At 33.5% G+C, this 21795-nt stretch overlaps 12 protein-coding genes across 12 annotated transcripts; all 12 read right to left on the reverse strand.

Annotated features, from left to right (window-relative positions):
- Window positions 1-41: 41 nt before the first annotated feature.
- On the reverse strand, window positions 42-1355 carry LOC139988978 (small ribosomal subunit protein uS3-like). The gene is made up of 3 exons (XM_072006814.1): window positions 1288-1355; window positions 587-909; window positions 42-513 (listed from the first exon to the last, which is right to left on the reverse strand). The coding sequence occupies exons 1-3, from the start codon at window positions 1318-1320 to the stop codon at window positions 78-80; spliced, it is 792 nt and encodes a 263-aa protein (XP_071862915.1). The 5' UTR covers window positions 1321-1355; the 3' UTR covers window positions 42-77.
- Window positions 1356-2296: 941 nt separating this feature from the next.
- On the reverse strand, window positions 2297-3610 carry LOC139988984 (small ribosomal subunit protein uS3-like). The gene is made up of 3 exons (XM_072006819.1): window positions 3543-3610; window positions 2842-3164; window positions 2297-2768 (listed from the first exon to the last, which is right to left on the reverse strand). Exons 1-3 carry the CDS (start codon window positions 3573-3575, stop codon window positions 2333-2335), a joined length of 792 nt encoding a protein of 263 aa, XP_071862920.1. The 5' UTR covers window positions 3576-3610; the 3' UTR covers window positions 2297-2332.
- Window positions 3611-4551: 941 nt separating this feature from the next.
- Window positions 4552-5865, reverse strand: LOC139988979 (small ribosomal subunit protein uS3-like). Its single transcript, XM_072006815.1, has 3 exons — window positions 5798-5865; window positions 5097-5419; window positions 4552-5023 (listed from the first exon to the last, which is right to left on the reverse strand). The coding sequence occupies exons 1-3, from the start codon at window positions 5828-5830 to the stop codon at window positions 4588-4590; spliced, it is 792 nt and encodes a 263-aa protein (XP_071862916.1). The 5' UTR covers window positions 5831-5865; the 3' UTR covers window positions 4552-4587.
- A 941-nt stretch (window positions 5866-6806) lies between these two features.
- On the reverse strand, window positions 6807-8120 carry LOC139988991 (small ribosomal subunit protein uS3-like). Its single transcript, XM_072006823.1, has 3 exons — window positions 8053-8120; window positions 7352-7674; window positions 6807-7278 (listed from the first exon to the last, which is right to left on the reverse strand). The coding sequence occupies exons 1-3, from the start codon at window positions 8083-8085 to the stop codon at window positions 6843-6845; spliced, it is 792 nt and encodes a 263-aa protein (XP_071862924.1). The 5' UTR covers window positions 8086-8120; the 3' UTR covers window positions 6807-6842.
- A 941-nt stretch (window positions 8121-9061) lies between these two features.
- Window positions 9062-10375, reverse strand: LOC139988982 (small ribosomal subunit protein uS3-like). The gene is made up of 3 exons (XM_072006818.1): window positions 10308-10375; window positions 9607-9929; window positions 9062-9533 (listed from the first exon to the last, which is right to left on the reverse strand). Exons 1-3 carry the CDS (start codon window positions 10338-10340, stop codon window positions 9098-9100), a joined length of 792 nt encoding a protein of 263 aa, XP_071862919.1. The 5' UTR covers window positions 10341-10375; the 3' UTR covers window positions 9062-9097.
- Window positions 10376-11316: 941 nt separating this feature from the next.
- LOC139988887 (small ribosomal subunit protein uS3-like) lies at window positions 11317-11785 on the reverse strand. The gene has a single exon (XM_074111837.1). The coding sequence runs from the start codon at window positions 11758-11760 to the stop codon at window positions 11353-11355; it is 408 nt and encodes a 135-aa protein (XP_073967938.1). The 5' UTR covers window positions 11761-11785; the 3' UTR covers window positions 11317-11352.
- A 66-nt stretch (window positions 11786-11851) lies between these two features.
- Window positions 11852-12630, reverse strand: LOC141445795 (small ribosomal subunit protein uS3-like). Its single transcript, XM_074111832.1, has 2 exons — window positions 12563-12630; window positions 11852-12184 (listed from the first exon to the last, which is right to left on the reverse strand). The coding sequence occupies exons 1-2, from the start codon at window positions 12593-12595 to the stop codon at window positions 11852-11854; spliced, it is 366 nt and encodes a 121-aa protein (XP_073967933.1). The 5' UTR covers window positions 12596-12630.
- Window positions 12631-13571: 941 nt separating this feature from the next.
- On the reverse strand, window positions 13572-14885 carry LOC139988989 (small ribosomal subunit protein uS3-like). Its single transcript, XM_072006822.1, has 3 exons — window positions 14818-14885; window positions 14117-14439; window positions 13572-14043 (listed from the first exon to the last, which is right to left on the reverse strand). The coding sequence occupies exons 1-3, from the start codon at window positions 14848-14850 to the stop codon at window positions 13608-13610; spliced, it is 792 nt and encodes a 263-aa protein (XP_071862923.1). The 5' UTR covers window positions 14851-14885; the 3' UTR covers window positions 13572-13607.
- Window positions 14886-15826: 941 nt separating this feature from the next.
- Window positions 15827-16295, reverse strand: LOC139988888 (small ribosomal subunit protein uS3-like). The gene has a single exon (XM_074111838.1). It carries the CDS (start codon window positions 16268-16270, stop codon window positions 15863-15865), a length of 408 nt encoding a protein of 135 aa, XP_073967939.1. The 5' UTR covers window positions 16271-16295; the 3' UTR covers window positions 15827-15862.
- Window positions 16296-16361: 66 nt separating this feature from the next.
- On the reverse strand, window positions 16362-17140 carry LOC141445796 (small ribosomal subunit protein uS3-like). The gene is made up of 2 exons (XM_074111833.1): window positions 17073-17140; window positions 16362-16694 (listed from the first exon to the last, which is right to left on the reverse strand). Exons 1-2 carry the CDS (start codon window positions 17103-17105, stop codon window positions 16362-16364), a joined length of 366 nt encoding a protein of 121 aa, XP_073967934.1. The 5' UTR covers window positions 17106-17140.
- Window positions 17141-18081: 941 nt separating this feature from the next.
- On the reverse strand, window positions 18082-19395 carry LOC139988992 (small ribosomal subunit protein uS3-like). Its single transcript, XM_072006824.1, has 3 exons — window positions 19328-19395; window positions 18627-18949; window positions 18082-18553 (listed from the first exon to the last, which is right to left on the reverse strand). Exons 1-3 carry the CDS (start codon window positions 19358-19360, stop codon window positions 18118-18120), a joined length of 792 nt encoding a protein of 263 aa, XP_071862925.1. The 5' UTR covers window positions 19361-19395; the 3' UTR covers window positions 18082-18117.
- A 941-nt stretch (window positions 19396-20336) lies between these two features.
- On the reverse strand, window positions 20337-21615 carry LOC139988889 (small ribosomal subunit protein uS3-like). The gene is made up of 3 exons (XM_072006676.1): window positions 21583-21615; window positions 20882-21204; window positions 20337-20808 (listed from the first exon to the last, which is right to left on the reverse strand). Exons 1-3 carry the CDS (start codon window positions 21613-21615, stop codon window positions 20373-20375), a joined length of 792 nt encoding a protein of 263 aa, XP_071862777.1. The 3' UTR covers window positions 20337-20372.
- Window positions 21616-21795: the final 180 nt, after the last annotated feature.

Genomic DNA, 21795 nt, shown 5'->3' on the forward strand with positions numbered 1-21795 from the left:
AAATTATACAAAATAGTTATTTACAAATTATACAAAATAGCTATTTACAATAAAGTTTATGTACATTTACATATAAATTACACCGCAAGTGGCATTGGTTGTGGCAAATCCTTCGATGCTTTCACTTCAGATGTTGGTTGGGAAGGAAACACCTCATCCTTTGGTTCAACAATTGAGACAGAATCTGGGAGAGGTTTTTTAGGACCTGTCTTGCCATGAGGATCATACGGCAGCATAATCTTCACTTTGATACCAAGTACACCTAATAAGAGATAATAAATTAAATTAGAATCTGTTTTTATCATTAATTTGTTGCCAAACGTACCTTGTCGAAGAAGGACGTGACGTGTCGCGGTGTTTACGTATTCGTTGGTTGGTTCCCCAGAATGGATCATCAAACCATCAACAAATTTCATGGACTTTGCTCTCTGTCCACGCAATTTCCCACTAACAACCACTTCGCAACCCTTCGCTCCTGATTCCATAATAAAGCGCAGAACTCCATAGCAAGCCCTTGTAATTGTATAGAAATAGTACAATTTATGTACAAGAAGTTTACATAACTTATATAAATGTTTAAACTAACCTTCGTACAGCTAAACCTCCAATTAACTTGAATCGGAGGGATTCTGCTTGCGCTATAGCGCAGAGACCACGAGTTGCAACTTTCTCAGCATACAACTCGATGTTTTGAGCCTCTTTGAAATTAAATCGTTTTTGAACCACAGAGGTTAACTCTCTGATTCTCCTACCCTTTTCTCCGAGAACGCTCTGCGTGTGCGTCGCCAGCAATATGATCTCTGTACGATGAGGGGTAACACGTACCTCTACCCCTGAATACCCGTCCTCCGAAAGTTCTCGAGTTAAAAACTCGTTTAATTCGGCTTTGAAGACTCCGTCTCCGACAAACTAAGAAACAGAGATATCAAATAAATAATTACATTTGGTATATACGATTTTAAAAGGTTGCAAATTAATCCGTAAGTACGTGTCTATTGACATAAACGTAATTTAACCGAATGTAAAGTAGAACTTTGACTAACATATTTCGTTTAATGTGATAATGTACATAAATTATTTCAATGTCCATGGAAGTATAATATTAAAAATGTTTGAGACATAAGACGTAGGGTCACGTGTATCGAACGAAAACACCGTGACAGCATTCATTTCATTCGTCATTTATATTTGCTTTTGGATAAAATATTTCTCGTATAACTTTAATTATCATAGCGGACATCATATCTTCACAAATCATTAGACATAAATTATGAAAATATAACAAACCTTTCTTTTCTTCGAGATAGAACGGCTGTCCATGTTTGACGCTGACGACACGAAAGGAGTCAAAAACGGAAAAGGCACAACTGAAAGCGGAAATGATACGCTTGTACGTATGATATCATGAGAGCGTTAAATTAATGTTCCTCGTAAAAAGATATTGGTTATAAATATTGACAAGGGTATCCGTTTCTCTCAAAAAATGTTAACATTTTTTTTTCAATATGAGAAAATTTGAATCGGAATAGTTTAATATTATTAGCAGATTTATGAGCCTAGAAGGAAGTTAGGGAAAACACTAGATATTTCAAACGTGCTTTTATGTACAACATACAGCGAAATACCTAAATGTATTCTTTAGAATATAGATATCTTAAAACAAATATGCGAGTTGTCAAACAATAAGTTCACTGGATAACCCTTACCCCCAACGTGCTGCTTGTTTGTATGTAAAAGAGAACAAACATATTCTTGAGTACAACTTTTAAGTAAAACACTAATGTAACAACATAAATGTAATGAAAGAACGCTTTGGAATAACATGATATATAAAGAACTATTGCGAAAGTATAAATATTCTATTCGTGTGAATTGCAATAGAAGACAGATCATTTTATATATTTTAATTTTTATGTGTATAAATTCATCTACTTTAAAACTCAGTGAATTAAAAATTGGGGACACTTTATATGTTATAACGTAATACATAATATTTCATATTACCAGATATATTTTCGTATTTTTTAAAGGTTCTTTGATCGTTTACACTCACCCCCTCCACTTTTTTCGGGAAAGGATCAATGAGCATTGAAAGCATATTAAATAAATAATTTTGTTATTATTATTTTATACAAATATGAGTCATTCTATGGATTTCCTGGTAAAGCGGTATTAAACAGTGGATGATTGTCTCAGTCGTAGTTATTCTTAAAAGATACTTTATAACAATTTTATTACAAACGAATGTTATTTACAAATTATACAAAATAGTTATTTACAAATTATACAAAATAGCTATTTACAATAAAGTTTATGTACATTTACATATAAATTACACCGCAAGTGGCATTGGTTGTGGCAAATCCTTCGATGCTTTCACTTCAGATGTTGGTTGGGAAGGAAACACCTCATCCTTTGGTTCAACAATTGAGACAGAATCTGGGAGAGGTTTTTTAGGACCTGTCTTGCCATGAGGATCATACGGCAGCATAATCTTCACTTTGATACCAAGTACACCTAATAAGAGATAATAAATTAAATTAGAATCTGTTTTTATCATTAATTTGTTGCCAAACGTACCTTGTCGAAGAAGGACGTGACGTGTCGCGGTGTTTACGTATTCGTTGGTTGGTTCCCCAGAATGGATCATCAAACCATCAACAAATTTCATGGACTTTGCTCTCTGTCCACGCAATTTCCCACTAACAACCACTTCGCAACCCTTCGCTCCTGATTCCATAATAAAGCGCAGAACTCCATAGCAAGCCCTTGTAATTGTATAGAAATAGTACAATTTATGTACAAGAAGTTTACATAACTTATATAAATGTTTAAACTAACCTTCGTACAGCTAAACCTCCAATTAACTTGAATCGGAGGGATTCTGCTTGCGCTATAGCGCAGAGACCACGAGTTGCAACTTTCTCAGCATACAACTCGATGTTTTGAGCCTCTTTGAAATTAAATCGTTTTTGAACCACAGAGGTTAACTCTCTGATTCTCCTACCCTTTTCTCCGAGAACGCTCTGCGTGTGCGTCGCCAGCAATATGATCTCTGTACGATGAGGAGTAACACGCACCTCTACCCCTGAATACCCGTCCTCCGAAAGTTCTCGAGTTAAAAACTCGTTTAATTCGGCTTTGAAGACTCCGTCTCCGACAAACTAAGAAACAGAGATATCAAATAAATAATTACATTTGGTAAATACGATTTTAAAAGGTTGCAAATTAATCCGTAAATACGTGTCTATTGACATAAACGTAATTTAACCGAATGTAAAGAAGAACGTTGACTAACATATTTCGTTTAATGTGATAATGTACATAAATTATTTCAATGTCCATGGAAGTACAATATTAAAAATGTTTGAGACATAAGACGTAGGGTCACGTGTATCGAACGAAAACACCGTGACAGCATTCATTTCATTCGTCATTTATATTTGCTTTTGGATAAAATATTTCTCGTATAACTTTAATTATCATAGCGGACATCATATCTTCACAAATCATTAGACATAAATTATGAAAATATAACAAACCTTTCTTTTCTTCGAGATAGAACGGCTGTCCATGTTTGACGCTGACGACACGAAAGGAGTCAAAAACGGAAAAGGCACAACTGAAAGCGGAAATGATACGCTTGTACGTATGATATCATGAGAGCGTTAAATTAATGTTCCTCGTAAAAAGATATTGGTTATAAATATTGACAAGGGTATCCGTTTCTCTCAAAAAATGTTAACATTTTTTTTTCAATATGAGAAAATTTGAATCGGAATAGTTTAATATTATTAGCAGATTTATGAGCCTAGAAGGAAGTTAGGGAAAACACTAGATATTTCAAACGTGCTTTTATGTACAACATACAGCGAAATACCTAAATGTATTCTTTAGAATATAGATATCTTAAAACAAATATGCGAGTTGTCAAACAATAAGTTCACTGGATAACCCTTACCCCCAACGTGCTGCTTGTTTGTATGTAAAAGAGAACAAACATATTCTTGAGTACAACTTTTAAGTAAAACACTAATGTAACAACATAAATGTAATGAAAGAACGCTTTGGAATAACATGATATATAAAGAACTATTGCGAAAGTATAAATATTCTATTCGTGTGAATTGCAATAGAAGACAGATCATTTTATATATTTTAATTTTTATGTGTATAAATTCATCTACTTTAAAACTCAGTGAATTAAAAATTGGGGACACTTTATATGTTATAACGTAATACATAATATTTCATATTACCAGATATATTTTCGTATTTTTTAAAGGTTCTTTGATCGTTTACACTCACCCCCTCCACTTTTTTCGGGAAAGGATCAATGAGCATTGAAAGCATATTAAATAAATAATTTTGTTATTATTATTTTATACAAATATGAGTCATTCTATGGATTTCCTGGTAAAGCGGTATTAAACAGTGGATGATTGTCTCAGTCGTAGTTATTCTTAAAAGATACTTTATAACAATTTTATTACAAACGAATGTTATTTACAAATTATACAAAATAGTTATTTACAAATTATACAAAATAGCTATTTACAATAAAGTTTATGTACATTTACATATAAATTACACCGCAAGTGGCATTGGTTGTGGCAAATCCTTCGATGCTTTCACTTCAGATGTTGGTTGGGAAGGAAACACCTCATCCTTTGGTTCAACAATTGAGACAGAATCTGGGAGAGGTTTTTTAGGACCTGTCTTGCCATGAGGATCATACGGCAGCATAATCTTCACTTTGATACCAAGTACACCTAATAAGAGATAATAAATTAAATTAGAATCTGTTTTTATCATTAATTTGTTGCCAAACGTACCTTGTCGAAGAAGGACGTGACGTGTCGCGGTGTTTACGTATTCGTTGGTTGGTTCCCCAGAATGGATCATCAAACCATCAACAAATTTCATGGACTTTGCTCTCTGTCCACGCAATTTCCCACTAACAACCACTTCGCAACCCTTCGCTCCTGATTCCATAATAAAGCGCAGAACTCCATAGCAAGCCCTTGTAATTGTATAGAAATAGTACAATTTATGTACAAGAAGTTTACATAACTTATATAAATGTTTAAACTAACCTTCGTACAGCTAAACCTCCAATTAACTTGAATCGGAGGGATTCTGCTTGCGCTATAGCGCAGAGACCACGAGTTGCAACTTTCTCAGCATACAACTCGATGTTTTGAGCCTCTTTGAAATTAAATCGTTTTTGAACCACAGAGGTTAACTCTCTGATTCTCCTACCCTTTTCTCCGAGAACGCTCTGCGTGTGCGTCGCCAGCAATATGATCTCTGTACGATGAGGGGTAACACGTACCTCTACCCCTGAATACCCGTCCTCCGAAAGTTCTCGAGTTAAAAACTCGTTTAATTCGGCTTTGAAGACTCCGTCTCCGACAAACTAAGAAACAGAGATATCAAATAAATAATTACATTTGGTATATACGATTTTAAAAGGTTGCAAATTAATCCGTAAGTACGTGTCTATTGACATAAACGTAATTTAACCGAATGTAAAGTAGAACTTTGACTAACATATTTCGTTTAATGTGATAATGTACATAAATTATTTCAATGTCCATGGAAGTATAATATTAAAAATGTTTGAGACATAAGACGTAGGGTCACGTGTATCGAACGAAAACACCGTGACAGCATTCATTTCATTCGTCATTTATATTTGCTTTTGGATAAAATATTTCTCGTATAACTTTAATTATCATAGCGGACATCATATCTTCACAAATCATTAGACATAAATTATGAAAATATAACAAACCTTTCTTTTCTTCGAGATAGAACGGCTGTCCATGTTTGACGCTGACGACACGAAAGGAGTCAAAAACGGAAAAGGCACAACTGAAAGCGGAAATGATACGCTTGTACGTATGATATCATGAGAGCGTTAAATTAATGTTCCTCGTAAAAAGATATTGGTTATAAATATTGACAAGGGTATCCGTTTCTCTCAAAAAATGTTAACATTTTTTTTTCAATATGAGAAAATTTGAATCGGAATAGTTTAATATTATTAGCAGATTTATGAGCCTAGAAGGAAGTTAGGGAAAACACTAGATATTTCAAACGTGCTTTTATGTACAACATACAGCGAAATACCTAAATGTATTCTTTAGAATATAGATATCTTAAAACAAATATGCGAGTTGTCAAACAATAAGTTCACTGGATAACCCTTACCCCCAACGTGCTGCTTGTTTGTATGTAAAAGAGAACAAACATATTCTTGAGTACAACTTTTAAGTAAAACACTAATGTAACAACATAAATGTAATGAAAGAACGCTTTGGAATAACATGATATATAAAGAACTATTGCGAAAGTATAAATATTCTATTCGTGTGAATTGCAATAGAAGACAGATCATTTTATATATTTTAATTTTTATGTGTATAAATTCATCTACTTTAAAACTCAGTGAATTAAAAATTGGGGACACTTTATATGTTATAACGTAATACATAATATTTCATATTACCAGATATATTTTCGTATTTTTTAAAGGTTCTTTGATCGTTTACACTCACCCCCTCCAATTTTTTCGGGAAAGGATCAATGAGCATTGAAAGCATATTAAATAAATAATTTTGTTATTATTATTTTATACAAATATGAGTCATTCTATGGATTTCCTGGTAAAGCGGTATTAAACAGTGGATGATTGTCTCAGTCGTAGTTATTCTTAAAAGATACTTTATAACAATTTTATTACAAACGAATGTTATTTACAAATTATACAAAATAGTTATTTACAAATTATACAAAATAGCTATTTACAATAAAGTTTATGTACATTTACATATAAATTACACCGCAAGTGGCATTGGTTGTGGCAAATCCTTCGATGCTTTCACTTCAGATGTTGGTTGGGAAGGAAACACCTCATCCTTTGGTTCAACAATTGAGACAGAATCTGGGAGAGGTTTTTTAGGACCTGTCTTGCCATGAGGATCATACGGCAGCATAATCTTCACTTTGATACCAAGTACACCTAATAAGAGATAATAAATTAAATTAGAATCTGTTTTTATCATTAATTTGTTGCCAAACGTACCTTGTCGAAGAAGGACGTGACGTGTCGCGGTGTTTACGTATTCGTTGGTTGGTTCCCCAGAATGGATCATCAAACCATCAACAAATTTCATGGACTTTGCTCTCTGTCCACGCAATTTCCCACTAACAACCACTTCGCAACCCTTCGCTCCTGATTCCATAATAAAGCGCAGAACTCCATAGCAAGCCCTTGTAATTGTATAGAAATAGTACAATTTATGTACAAGAAGTTTACATAACTTATATAAATGTTTAAACTAACCTTCGTACAGCTAAACCTCCAATTAACTTGAATCGGAGGGATTCTGCTTGCGCTATAGCGCAGAGACCACGAGTTGCAACTTTCTCAGCATACAACTCGATGTTTTGAGCCTCTTTGAAATTAAATCGTTTTTGAACCACAGAGGTTAACTCTCTGATTCTCCTACCCTTTTCTCCGAGAACGCTCTGCGTGTGCGTCGCCAGCAATATGATCTCTGTACGATGAGGGGTAACACGTACCTCTACCCCTGAATACCCGTCCTCCGAAAGTTCTCGAGTTAAAAACTCGTTTAATTCGGCTTTGAAGACTCCGTCTCCGACAAACTAAGAAACAGAGATATCAAATAAATAATTACATTTGGTATATACGATTTTAAAAGGTTGCAAATTAATCCGTAAGTACGTGTCTATTGACATAAACGTAATTTAACCGAATGTAAAGTAGAACTTTGACTAACATATTTCGTTTAATGTGATAATGTACATAAATTATTTCAATGTCCATGGAAGTATAATATTAAAAATGTTTGAGACATAAGACGTAGGGTCACGTGTATCGAACGAAAACACCGTGACAGCATTCATTTCATTCGTCATTTATATTTGCTTTTGGATAAAATATTTCTCGTATAACTTTAATTATCATAGCGGACATCATATCTTCACAAATCATTAGACATAAATTATGAAAATATAACAAACCTTTCTTTTCTTCGAGATAGAACGGCTGTCCATGTTTGACGCTGACGACACGAAAGGAGTCAAAAACGGAAAAGGCACAACTGAAAGCGGAAATGATACGCTTGTACGTATGATATCATGAGAGCGTTAAATTAATGTTCCTCGTAAAAAGATATTGGTTATAAATATTGACAAGGGTATCCGTTTCTCTCAAAAAATGTTAACATTTTTTTTTCAATATGAGAAAATTTGAATCGGAATAGTTTAATATTATTAGCAGATTTATGAGCCTAGAAGGAAGTTAGGGAAAACACTAGATATTTCAAACGTGCTTTTATGTACAACATACAGCGAAATACCTAAATGTATTCTTTAGAATATAGATATCTTAAAACAAATATGCGAGTTGTCAAACAATAAGTTCACTGGATAACCCTTACCCCCAACGTGCTGCTTGTTTGTATGTAAAAGAGAACAAACATATTCTTGAGTACAACTTTTAAGTAAAACACTAATGTAACAACATAAATGTAATGAAAGAACGCTTTGGAATAACATGATATATAAAGAACTATTGCGAAAGTATAAATATTCTATTCGTGTGAATTGCAATAGAAGACAGATCATTTTATATATTTTAATTTTTATGTGTATAAATTCATCTACTTTAAAACTCAGTGAATTAAAAATTGGGGACACTTTATATGTTATAACGTAATACATAATATTTCATATTACCAGATATATTTTCGTATTTTTTAAAGGTTCTTTGATCGTTTACACTCACCCCCTCCACTTTTTTCGGGAAAGGATCAATGAGCATTGAAAGCATATTAAATAAATAATTTTGTTATTATTATTTTATACAAATATGAGTCATTCTATGGATTTCCTGGTAAAGCGGTATTAAACAGTGGATGATTGTCTCAGTCGTAGTTATTCTTAAAAGATACTTTATAACAATTTTATTACAAACGAATGTTATTTACAAATTATACAAAATAGTTATTTACAAATTATACAAAATAGCTATTTACAATAAAGTTTATGTACATTTACATATAAATTACACCGCAAGTGGCATTGGTTGTGGCAAATCCTTCGATGCTTTCACTTCAGATGTTGGTTGGGAAGGAAACACCTCATCCTTTGGTTCAACAATTGAGACAGAATCTGGGAGAGGTTTTTTAGGACCTGTCTTGCCATGAGGATCATACGGCAGCATAATCTTCACTTTGATACCAAGTACACCTAATAAGAGATAATAAATTAAATTAGAATCTGTTTTTATCATTAATTTGTTGCCAAACGTACCTTGTCGAAGAAGGACGTGACGTGTCGCGGTGTTTACGTATTCGTTGGTTGGTTCCCCAGAATGGATCATCAAACCATCAACAAATTTCATGGACTTTGCTCTCTGTCCACGCAATTTCCCACTAACAACCACTTCGCAACCCTTCGCTCCTGATTCCATAATAAAGCGCAGAACTCCATAGCAAGCCCTTGTAATTGTATAGAAATAGTACAATTTATGTACAAGAAGTTTACATAACTTATATAAATGTTTAAACTAACCTTCGTACAGCTAAACCTCCAATTAACTTGAATCGGAGGGATTCTGCTTGCGCTATAGCGCAGAGACCACGAGTTGCAACTTTCTCAGCATACAACTCGATGTTTTGAGCCTCTTTGAAATTAAATCGTTTTTGAACCACAGAGGTTAACTCTCTGATTCTCCTACCCTTTTCTCCGAGAACGCTCTGCGTGTGCGTCGCCAGCAATATGATCTCTGTACGATGAGGAGTAACACGCACCTCTACCCCTGAATACCCGTCCTCCGAAAGTTCTCGAGTTAAAAACTCGTTTAATTCGGCTTTGAAGACTCCGTCTCCGACAAACTAAGAAACAGAGATATCAAATAAATAATTACATTTGGTAAATACGATTTTAAAAGGTTGCAAATTAATCCGTAAATACGTGTCTATTGACATAAACGTAATTTAACCGAATGTAAAGAAGAACGTTGACTAACATATTTCGTTTAATGTGATAATGTACATAAATTATTTCAATGTCCATGGAAGTACAATATTAAAAATGTTTGAGACATAAGACGTAGGGTCACGTGTATCGAACGAAAACACCGTGACAGCATTCATTTCATTCGTCATTTATATTTGCTTTTGGATAAAATATTTCTCGTATAACTTTAATTATCATAGCGGACATCATATCTTCACAAATCATTAGACATAAATTATGAAAATATAACAAACCTTTCTTTTCTTCGAGATAGAACGGCTGTCCATGTTTGACGCTGACGACACGAAAGGAGTCAAAAACGGAAAAGGCACAACTGAAGGCGGAAATGATACGCTTGTACGTATGATATCATGAGAGCGTTAAATTAATGTTCCTCGTAAAAAGATATTGGTTATAAATATTGACAAGGGTATCCGTTTCTCTCAAAAAATGTTAACATTTTTTTTTCAATATGAGAAAATTTGAATCGGAATAGTTTAATATTATTAGCAGATTTATGAGCCTAGAAGGAAGTTAGGGAAAACACTAGATATTTCAAACGTGCTTTTATGTACAACATACAGCGAAATACCTAAATGTATTCTTTAGAATATAGATATCTTAAAACAAATATGCGAGTTGTCAAACAATAAGTTCACTGGATAACCCTTACCCCCAACGTGCTGCTTGTTTGTATGTAAAAGAGAACAAACATATTCTTGAGTACAACTTTTAAGTAAAACACTAATGTAACAACATAAATGTAATGAAAGAACGCTTTGGAATAACATGATATATAAAGAACTATTGCGAAAGTATAAATATTCTATTCGTGTGAATTGCAATAGAAGACAGATCATTTTATATATTTTAATTTTTATGTGTATAAATTCATCTACTTTAAAACTCAGTGAATTAAAAATTGGGGACACTTTATATGTTATAACGTAATACATAATATTTCATATTACCAGATATATTTTCGTATTTTTTAAAGGTTCTTTGATCGTTTACACTCACCCCCTCCACTTTTTTCGGGAAAGGATCAATGAGCATTGAAAGCATATTAAATAAATAATTTTGTTATTATTATTTTATACAAATATGAGTCATTCTATGGATTTCCTGGTAAAGCGGTATTAAACAGTGGATGATTGTCTCAGTCGTAGTTATTCTTAAAAGATACTTTATAACAATTTTATTACAAACGAATGTTATTTACAAATTATACAAAATAGTTATTTACAAATTATACAAAATAGCTATTTACAATAAAGTTTATGTACATTTACATATAAATTACACCGCAAGTGGCATTGGTTGTGGCAAATCCTTCGATGCTTTCACTTCAGATGTTGGTTGGGAAGGAAACACCTCATCCTTTGGTTCAACAATTGAGACAGAATCTGGGAGAGGTTTTTTAGGACCTGTCTTGCCATGAGGATCATACGGCAGCATAATCTTCACTTTGATACCAAGTACACCTAATAAGAGATAATAAATTAAATTAGAATCTGTTTTTATCATTAATTTGTTGCCAAACGTACCTTGTCGAAGAAGGACGTGACGTGTCGCGGTGTTTACGTATTCGTTGGTTGGTTCCCCAGAATGGATCATCAAACCATCAACAAATTTCATGGACTTTGCTCTCTGTCCACGCAATTTGCCACTAACAACCACTTCGCAACCCTTAGCTCCAGACTCCATAATAAAGCGCAGAACTCCATAGCAAGCCCTTGTAATTGTATAGAAATAGTACAATTTATGTACAAGAAGTTTACATAACTTATATAAATGTTTAAACTAACCTTCGTACAGCTAAACCTCCAATTAACTTGAATCGGAGGGATTCTGCTTGCGCTATAGCGCAGAGACCACGAGTTGCAACTTTCTCAGCATACAACTCGATGTTTTGAGCCTCTTTGAAATTAAATCGTTTTTGAACCACAGAGGTTAACTCTCTGATTCTCCTACCCTTTTCTCCGAGAACGCTCTGCGTGTGCGTCGCCAGCAATATGATCTCTGTACGATGAGGGGTAACACGTACCTCTACCCCTGAATACCCGTCCTCCGAAAGTTCTCGAGTTAAAAACTCGTTTAATTCGGCTTTGAAGACTCCGTCTCCGACAAACTAAGAAACAGAGATATCAAATAAATAATTACATTTGGTATATACGATTTTAAAAGGTTGCAAATTAATCCGTAAGTACGTGTCTATTGACATAAACGTAATTTAACCGAATGTAAAGTAGAACTTTGACTAACATATTTCGTTTAATGTGATAATGTACATAAATTATTTCAATGTCCATGGAAGTATAATATTAAAAATGTTTGAGACATAAGACGTAGGGTCACGTGTATCGAACGAAAACACCGTGACAGCATTCATTTCATTCGTCATTTATATTTGCTTTTGGATAAAATATTTCTCGTATAACTTTAATTATCATAGCGGACATCATATCTTCACAAATCATTAGACATAAATTATGAAAATATAACAAACCTTTCTTTTCTTCGAGATAGAACGGCTGTCCATGTTTGACGCTGACGACACGAAAGGAGTCAAAAACGGAAAAGGCACAACTGAAAGCGGAAATGATACGCTTGTACGTATGATATCATGAGAGCGTTAAATTAATGTTCCTCGTAAAAAGATATTGGTTATAAATATTGACAAGGGTATCCGTTTCTCTCAAAAAATGTTAACATTTTTTTTTCAATATGAGAAAATTTGAATCGGAATAGTTTAATATTATTAGCAGATTTATGAGCCTAGAAGGAAGTTAGGGAAAACACTAGATATTTCAAACGTGCTTTTATGTACAACATACAGCGAAATACCTAAATGTATTCTTTAGAATATAGATATCTTAAAACAAATATGCGAGTTGTCAAACAATAAGTTCACTGGATAACCCTTACCCCCAACGTGCTGCTTGTTTGTATGTAAAAGAGAACAAACATATTCTTGAGTACAACTTTTAAGTAAAACACTAATGTAACAACATAAATGTAATGAAAGAACGCTTTGGAATAACATGATATATAAAGAACTATTGCGAAAGTATAAATATTCTATTCGTGTGAATTGCAATAGAAGACAGATCATTTTATATATTTTAATTTTTATGTGTATAAATTCATCTACTTTAAAACTCAGTGAATTAAAAATTGGGGACACTTTATATGTTATAACGTAATACATAATATTTCATATTACCAGATATATTTTCGTATTTTTTAAAGGTTCTTTGATCGTTTACACTCACCCCCTCCAATTTTTTCGGGAAAGGATCAATGAGCATTGAAAGCATATTAAATAAATAATTTTGTTATTATTATTTTATACAAATATGAGTCATTCTATGGATTTCCTGGTAAAGCGGTATTAAACAGTGGATGATTGTCTCAGTCGTAGTTATTCTTAAAAGATACTTTATAACAATTTTATTACAAACGAATGTTATTTACAAATTATACAAAATAGTTATTTACAAATTATACAAAATAGCTATTTACAATAAAGTTTATGTACATTTACATATAAATTACACCGCAAGTGGCATTGGTTGTGGCAAATCCTTCGATGCTTTCACTTCAGATGTTGGTTGGGAAGGAAACACCTCATCCTTTGGTTCAACAATTGAGACAGAATCTGGGAGAGGTTTTTTAGGACCTGTCTTGCCATGAGGATCATACGGCAGCATAATCTTCACTTTGATACCAAGTACACCTAATAAGAGATAATAAATTAAATTAGAATCTGTTTTTATCATTAATTTGTTGCCAAACGTACCTTGTCGAAGAAGGACGTGACGTGTCGCGGTGTTTACGTATTCGTTGGTTGGTTCCCCAGAATGGATCATCAAACCATCAACAAATTTCATGGACTTTGCTCTCTGTCCACGCAATTTCCCACTAACAACCACTTCGCAACCCTTCGCTCCTGATTCCATAATAAAGCGCAGAACTCCATAGCAAGCCCTTGTAATTGTATAGAAATAGTACAATTTATGTACAAGAAGTTTACATAACTTATATAAATGTTTAAACTAACCTTCGTACAGCTAAACCTCCAATTAACTTGAATCGGAGGGATTCTGCTTGCGCTATAGCGCAGAGACCACGAGTTGCAACTTTCTCAGCATACAACTCGATGTTTTGAGCCTCTTTGAAATTAAATCGTTTTTGAACCACAGAGGTTAACTCTCTGATTCTCCTACCCTTTTCTCCGAGAACGCTCTGCGTGTGCGTCGCCAGCAATATGATCTCTGTACGATGAGGGGTAACACGTACCTCTACCCCTGAATACCCGTCCTCCGAAAGTTCTCGAGTTAAAAACTCGTTTAATTCGGCTTTGAAGACTCCGTCTCCGACAAACTAAGAAACAGAGATATCAAATAAATAATTACATTTGGTATATACGATTTTAAAAGGTTGCAAATTAATCCGTAAGTACGTGTCTATTGACATAAACGTAATTTAACCGAATGTAAAGTAGAACTTTGACTAACATATTTCGTTTAATGTGATAATGTACATAAATTATTTCAATGTCCATGGAAGTATAATATTAAAAATGTTTGAGACATAAGACGTAGGGTCACGTGTATCGAACGAAAACACCGTGACAGCATTCATTTCATTCGTCATTTATATTTGCTTTTGGATAAAATATTTCTCGTATAACTTTAATTATCATAGCGGACATCATATCTTCACAAATCATTAGACATAAATTATGAAAATATAACAAACCTTTCTTTTCTTCGAGATAGAACGGCTGTCCATGTTTGACGCTGACGACACGAAAGGAGTCAAAAACGGAAAAGGCACAACTGAAGGCGGAAATGATACGCTTGTACGTATGATATCATGAGAGCGTTAAATTAATGTTCCTCGTAAAAAGATATTGGTTATAAATATTGACAAGGGTATCCGTTTCTCTCAAAAAATGTTAACATTTTTTTTTCAATATGAGAAAATTTGAATCGGAATAGTTTAATATTATTAGCAGATTTATGAGCCTAGAAGGAAGTTAGGGAAAACACTAGATATTTCAAACGTGCTTTTATGTACAACATACAGCGAAATACCTAAATGTATTCTTTAGAATATAGATATCTTAAAACAAATATGCGAGTTGTCAAACAATAAGTTCACTGGATAACCCTTACCCCCAACGTGCTGCTTGTTTGTATGTAAAAGAGAACAAACATATTCTTGAGTACAACTTTTAAGTAAAACACTAATGTAACAACATAAATGTAATGAAAGAACGCTTTGGAATAACATGATATATAAAGAACTATTGCGAAAGTATAAATATTCTATTCGTGTGAATTGCAATAGAAGACAGATCATTTTATATATTTTAATTTTTATGTGTATAAATTCATCTACTTTAAAACTCAGTGAATTAAAAATTGGGGACACTTTATATGTTATAACGTAATACATAATATTTCATATTACCAGATATATTTTCGTATTTTTTAAAGGTTCTTTGATCGTTTACACTCACCCCCTCCACTTTTTTCGGGAAAGGATCAATGAGCATTGAAAGCATATTAAATAAATAATTTTGTTATTATTATTTTATACAAATATGAGTCATTCTATGGATTTCCTGGTAAAGCGGTATTAAACAGTGGATGATTGTCTCAGTCGTAGTTATTCTTAAAAGATACTTTATAACAATTTTATTACAAACGAATGTTATTTACAAATTATACAAAATAGTTATTTACAAATTATACAAAATAGCTATTTACAATAAAGTTTATGTACATTTACATATAAATTACACCGCAAGTGGCATTGGTTGTGGCAAATCCTTCGATGCTTTCACTTCAGATGTTGGTTGGGAAGGAAACACCTCATCCTTTGGTTCAACAATTGAGACAGAATCTGGGAGAGGTTTTTTAGGACCTGTCTTGCCATGAGGATCATACGGCAGCATAATCTTCACTTTGATACCAAGTACACCTAATAAGAGATAATAAATTAAATTAGAATCTGTTTTTATCATTAATTTGTTGCCAAACGTACCTTGTCGAAGAAGGACGTGACGTGTCGCGGTGTTTACGTATTCGTTGGTTGGTTCCCCAGAATGGATCATCAAACCATCAACAAATTTCATGGACTTTGCTCTCTGTCCACGCAATTTGCCACTAACAACCACTTCGCAACCCTTAGCTCCAGACTCCATAATAAAGCGCAGAACTCCATAGCAAGCCCTTGTAATTGTATAGAAATAGTACAATTTATGTACAAGAAGTTTACATAACTTATATAAATGTTTAAACTAACCTTCGTACAGCTAAACCTCCAATTAACTTGAATCGGAGGGATTCTGCTTGCGCTATAGCGCAGAGACCACGAGTTGCAACTTTCTCAGCATACAACTCGATGTTTTGAGCCTCTTTGAAATTAAATCGTTTTTGAACCACAGAGGTTAACTCTCTGATTCTCCTACCCTTTTCTCCGAGAACGCTCTGCGTGTGCGTCGCCAGCAATATGATCTCTGTACGATGAGGGGTAACACGTACCTCTACCCCTGAATACCCGTCCTCCGAAAGTTCTCGAGTTAAAAACTCGTTTAATTCGGCTTTGAAGACTCCGTCTCCGACAAACTAAGAAACAGAGATATCAAATAAATAATTACATTTGGTATATACGATTTTAAAAGGTTGCAAATTAATCCGTAAGTACGTGTCTATTGACATAAACGTAATTTAACCGAATGTAAAGTAGAACTTTGACTAACATATTTCGTTTAATGTGATAATGTACATAAATTATTTCAATGTCCATGGAAGTATAATATTAAAAATGTTTGAGACATAAGACGTAGGGTCACGTGTATCGAACGAAAACACCGTGACAGCATTCATTTCATTCGTCATTTATATTTGCTTTTGGATAAAATATTTCTCGTATAACTTTAATTATCATAGCGGACATCATATCTTCACAAATCATTAGACATAAATTATGAAAATATAACAAACCTTTCTTTTCTTCGAGATAGAACGGCTGTCCATGTTTGACGCTGACGACACGAAAGGAGTCAAAAACGGAAAAGGCACAACTGAAAGCGGAAATGATACGCTTGTACGTATGATATCATGAGAGCGTTAAATTAATGTTCCTCGTAAAAAGATATTGGTTATAAATATTGACAAGGGTATCCGTTTCTCTCAAAAAATGTTAACATTTTTTTTTCAATATGAGAAAATTTGAATCGGAATAGTTTAATATTATTAGCAGATTTATGAGCCTAGAAGGAAGTTAGGGAAAACACTAGATATTTCAAACGTGCTTTTATGTACAACATACAGCGAAATACCTAAATGTATTCTTTAGAATATAGATATCTTAAAACAAATATGCGAGTTGTCAAACAATAAGTTCACTGGATAACCCTTACCCCCAACGTGCTGCTTGTTTGTATGTAAAAGAGAACAAACATATTCTTGAGTACAACTTTTAAGTAAAACACTAATGTAACAACATAAATGTAATGAAAGAACGCTTTGGAATAACATGATATATAAAGAACTATTGCGAAAGTATAAATATTCTATTCGTGTGAATTGCAATAGAAGACAGATCATTTTATATATTTTAATTTTTATGTGTATAAATTCATCTACTTTAAAACTCAGTGAATTAAAAATTGGGGACACTTTATATGTTATAACGTAATACATAATATTTCATATTACCAGATATATTTTCGTATTTTTTAAAGGTTCTTTGATCGTTTACACTCACCCCCTCCAATTTTTTCGGGAAAGGATCAATGAGCATTGAAAGCATATTAAATAAATAATTTTGTTATTATTATTTTATACAAATATGAGTCATTCTATGGATTTCCTGGTAAAGCGGTATTAAACAGTGGATGATTGTCTCAGTCGTAGTTATTCTTAAAAGATACTTTATAACAATTTTATTACAAACGAATGTTATTTACAAATTATACAAAATAGTTATTTACAAATTATACAAAATAGCTATTTACAATAAAGTTTATGTACATTTACATATAAATTACACCGCAAGTGGCATTGGTTGTGGCAAATCCTTCGATGCTTTCACTTCAGATGTTGGTTGGGAAGGAAACACCTCATCCTTTGGTTCAACAATTGAGACAGAATCTGGGAGAGGTTTTTTAGGACCTGTCTTGCCATGAGGATCATACGGCAGCATAATCTTCACTTTGATACCAAGTACACCTAATAAGAGATAATAAATTAAATTAGAATCTGTTTTTATCATTAATTTGTTGCCAAACGTACCTTGTCGAAGAAGGACGTGACGTGTCGCGGTGTTTACGTATTCGTTGGTTGGTTCCCCAGAATGGATCATCAAACCATCAACAAATTTCATGGACTTTGCTCTCTGTCCACGCAATTTCCCACTAACAACCACTTCGCAACCCTTCGCTCCTGATTCCATAATAAAGCGCAGAACTCCATAGCAAGCCCTTGTAATTGTATAGAAATAGTACAATTTATGTACAAGAAGTTTACATAACTTATATAAATGTTTAAACTAACCTTCGTACAGCTAAACCTCCAATTAACTTGAATCGGAGGGATTCTGCTTGCGCTATAGCGCAGAGACCACGAGTTGCAACTTTCTCAGCATACAACTCGATGTTTTGAGCCTCTTTGAAATTAAATCGTTTTTGAACCACAGAGGTTAACTCTCTGATTCTCCTACCCTTTTCTCCGAGAACGCTCTGCGTGTGCGTCGCCAGCAATATGATCTCTGTACGATGAGGGGTAACACGTACCTCTACCCCTGAATACCCGTCCTCCGAAAGTTCTCGAGTTAAAAACTCGTTTAATTCGGCTTTGAAGACTCCGTCTCCGACAAACTAAGAAACAGAGATATCAAATAAATAATTACATTTGGTATATACGATTTTAAAAGGTTGCAAATTAATCCGTAAGTACGTGTCTATTGACATAAACGTAATTTAACCGAATGTAAAGTAGAACTTTGACTAACATATTTCGTTTAATGTGATAATGTACATAAATTATTTCAATGTCCATGGAAGTATAATATTAAAAATGTTTGAGACATAAGACGTAGGGTCACGTGTATCGAACGAAAACACCGTGACAGCATTCATTTCATTCGTCATTTATATTTGCTTTTGGATAAAATATTTCTCGTATAACTTTAATTATCATAGCGGACATCATATCTTCACAAATCATTAGACATAAATTATGAAAATATAACAAACCTTTCTTTTCTTCGAGATAGAACGGCTGTCCATGTTTGACGCTGACGACACGAAAGGAGTCAAAAACGGAAAAGGCACAACTGAAAGCGGAAATGATACGCTTGTACGTATGATATCATGAGAGCGTTAAATTAATGTTCCTCGTAAAAAGATATTGGTTATAAATATTGACAAGGGTATCCGTTTCTCTCAAAAAATGTTAACATTTTTTTTTCAATATGAGAAAATTTGAATCGGAATAGTTTAATATTATTAGCAGATTTATGAGCCTAGAAGGAAGTTAGGGAAAACACTAGATATTTCAAACGTGCTTTTATGTACAACATACAGCGAAATACCTAAATGTATTCTTTAGAATATAGATATCTTAAAACAAATATGCGAGTTGTCAAACAATAAGTTCACTGGATAACCCTTACCCCCAACGTGCTGCTTGTTTGTATGTAAAAGAGAACAAACATATTCTTGAGTACAACTTTTAAGTAAAACACTAATGTAACAACATAAATGTAATGAAAGAACGCTTTGGAATAACATGATATATAAAGAACTATTGCGAAAGTATAAATATTCTATTCGTGTGAATTGCAATAGAAGACAGATCATTTTATATATTTTAATTTTTATGTGTATAAATTCATCTACTTTAAAACTCAGTGAATTAAAAATTGGGGACACTTTATATGTTATAACGTAATACATAATATTTCATATTACCAGATATATTTTCGTATTTTTTAAAGGTTCTTTGATCGTTTACACTCACCCCCTCCACTTTTTTCGGGAAAGGATCAATGAGCATTGAAAGCATATTAAATAAATAATTTTGTTATTATTATTTTATACAAATATGAGTCATTCTATGGATTTCCTGGTAAAGCGGTATTAAACAGTGGATGATTGTCTCAGTCGTAGTTATTCTTAAAAGATACTTTATAACAATTTTATTACAAACGAATGTTATTTACAAATTATACAAAATAGTTATTTACAAATTATACAAAATAGCTATTTACAATAAAGTTTATGTACATTTACATATAAATTACACCGCAAGTGGCATTGGTTGTGGCAAATCCTTCGATGCTTTCACTTCAGATGTTGGTTGGGAAGGAAACACCTCATCCTTTGGTTCAACAATTGAGACAGAATCTGGGAGAGGTTTTTTAGGACCTGTCTTGCCATGAGGATCATACGGCAGCATAATCTTCACTTTGATACCAAGTACACCTAATAAGAGATAATAAATTAAATTAGAATCTGTTTTTATCATTAATTTGTTGCCAAACGTACCTTGTCGAAGAAGGACGTGACGTGTCGCGGTGTTTACGTATTCGTTGGTTGGTTCCCCAGAATGGATCATCAAACCATCAACAAATTTCATGGACTTTGCTCTCTGTCCACGCAATTTCCCACTAACAACCACTTCGCAACCCTTCGCTCCTGATTCCATAATAAAGCGCAGAACTCCATAGCAAGCCCTTGTAATTGTATAGAAATAGTACAATTTATGTACAAGAAGTTTACATAACTTATATAAATGTTTAAACTAACCTTCGTACAGCTAAACCTCCAATTAACTTGAATCGGAGGGATTCTGCTTGCGCTATAGCGCAGAGACCACGAGTTGCAACTTTCTCAGCATACAACTCGATGTTTTGAGCCTCTTTGAAATTAAATCGTTTTTGAACCACAGAGGTTAACTCTCTGATTCTCCTACCCTTTTCTCCGAGAACGCTCTGCGTGTGCGTCGCCAGCAATATGATCTCTGTACGATGAGGAGTAACACGCACCTCTACCCCTGAATAGCCGTCCTCCGAAAGCTCTCGAGTTAAAAACTCGTTTAATTCGGCTTTAAAGACTCCGTCTCCGACAAACTAAGAAACAGAGATATCAAATAAATAATTACATTTGGTATATACGATTTTAAAAGGTTGCAAATTAATCCGTAAGTACGTGTCTATTGACATAAACGTAATTTAACCGAATGTAAAGTAGAACTTTGACTAACATATTTCGTTTAATGTGATAATGTACATAAATTATTTCAATGTCCATGGAAGTATAATATTAAAAATGTTTGAGACATAAGACGTAGGGTCACGTGTATCGAACGAAAACACCGTGACAGCATTCATTTCATTCGTCATTTATATTTGCTTTTGGATAAAATATTTCTCGTATAACTTTAATTATCATAGCGGACATCATATCTTCACAAATCATTAGACATAAATTATGAAAATATAACAAACCTTTCTTTTCTTCGAGATAGAACGGCTGTCCATGTTTGACGCTGACGACACGAAAGGAGTCAAAAACGGAAAAGGCACAACTGAAAGCGGAAATGATACGCTTGTACGTATGATATCATGAGAGCGTTAAATTAATGTTCCTCGTAAAAAGATATTGGTTATAAATATTGACAAGGGTATCCGTTTCTCTCAAAAAATGTTAACATTTTTTTT

The sequence above is a fragment of the Bombus fervidus genome, chromosome 7, assembly GCF_041682495.2.
Source record: "Bombus fervidus isolate BK054 chromosome 7, iyBomFerv1, whole genome shotgun sequence".
Taxonomy (NCBI): Eukaryota; Metazoa; Arthropoda; class Insecta; order Hymenoptera; family Apidae; genus Bombus; species Bombus fervidus.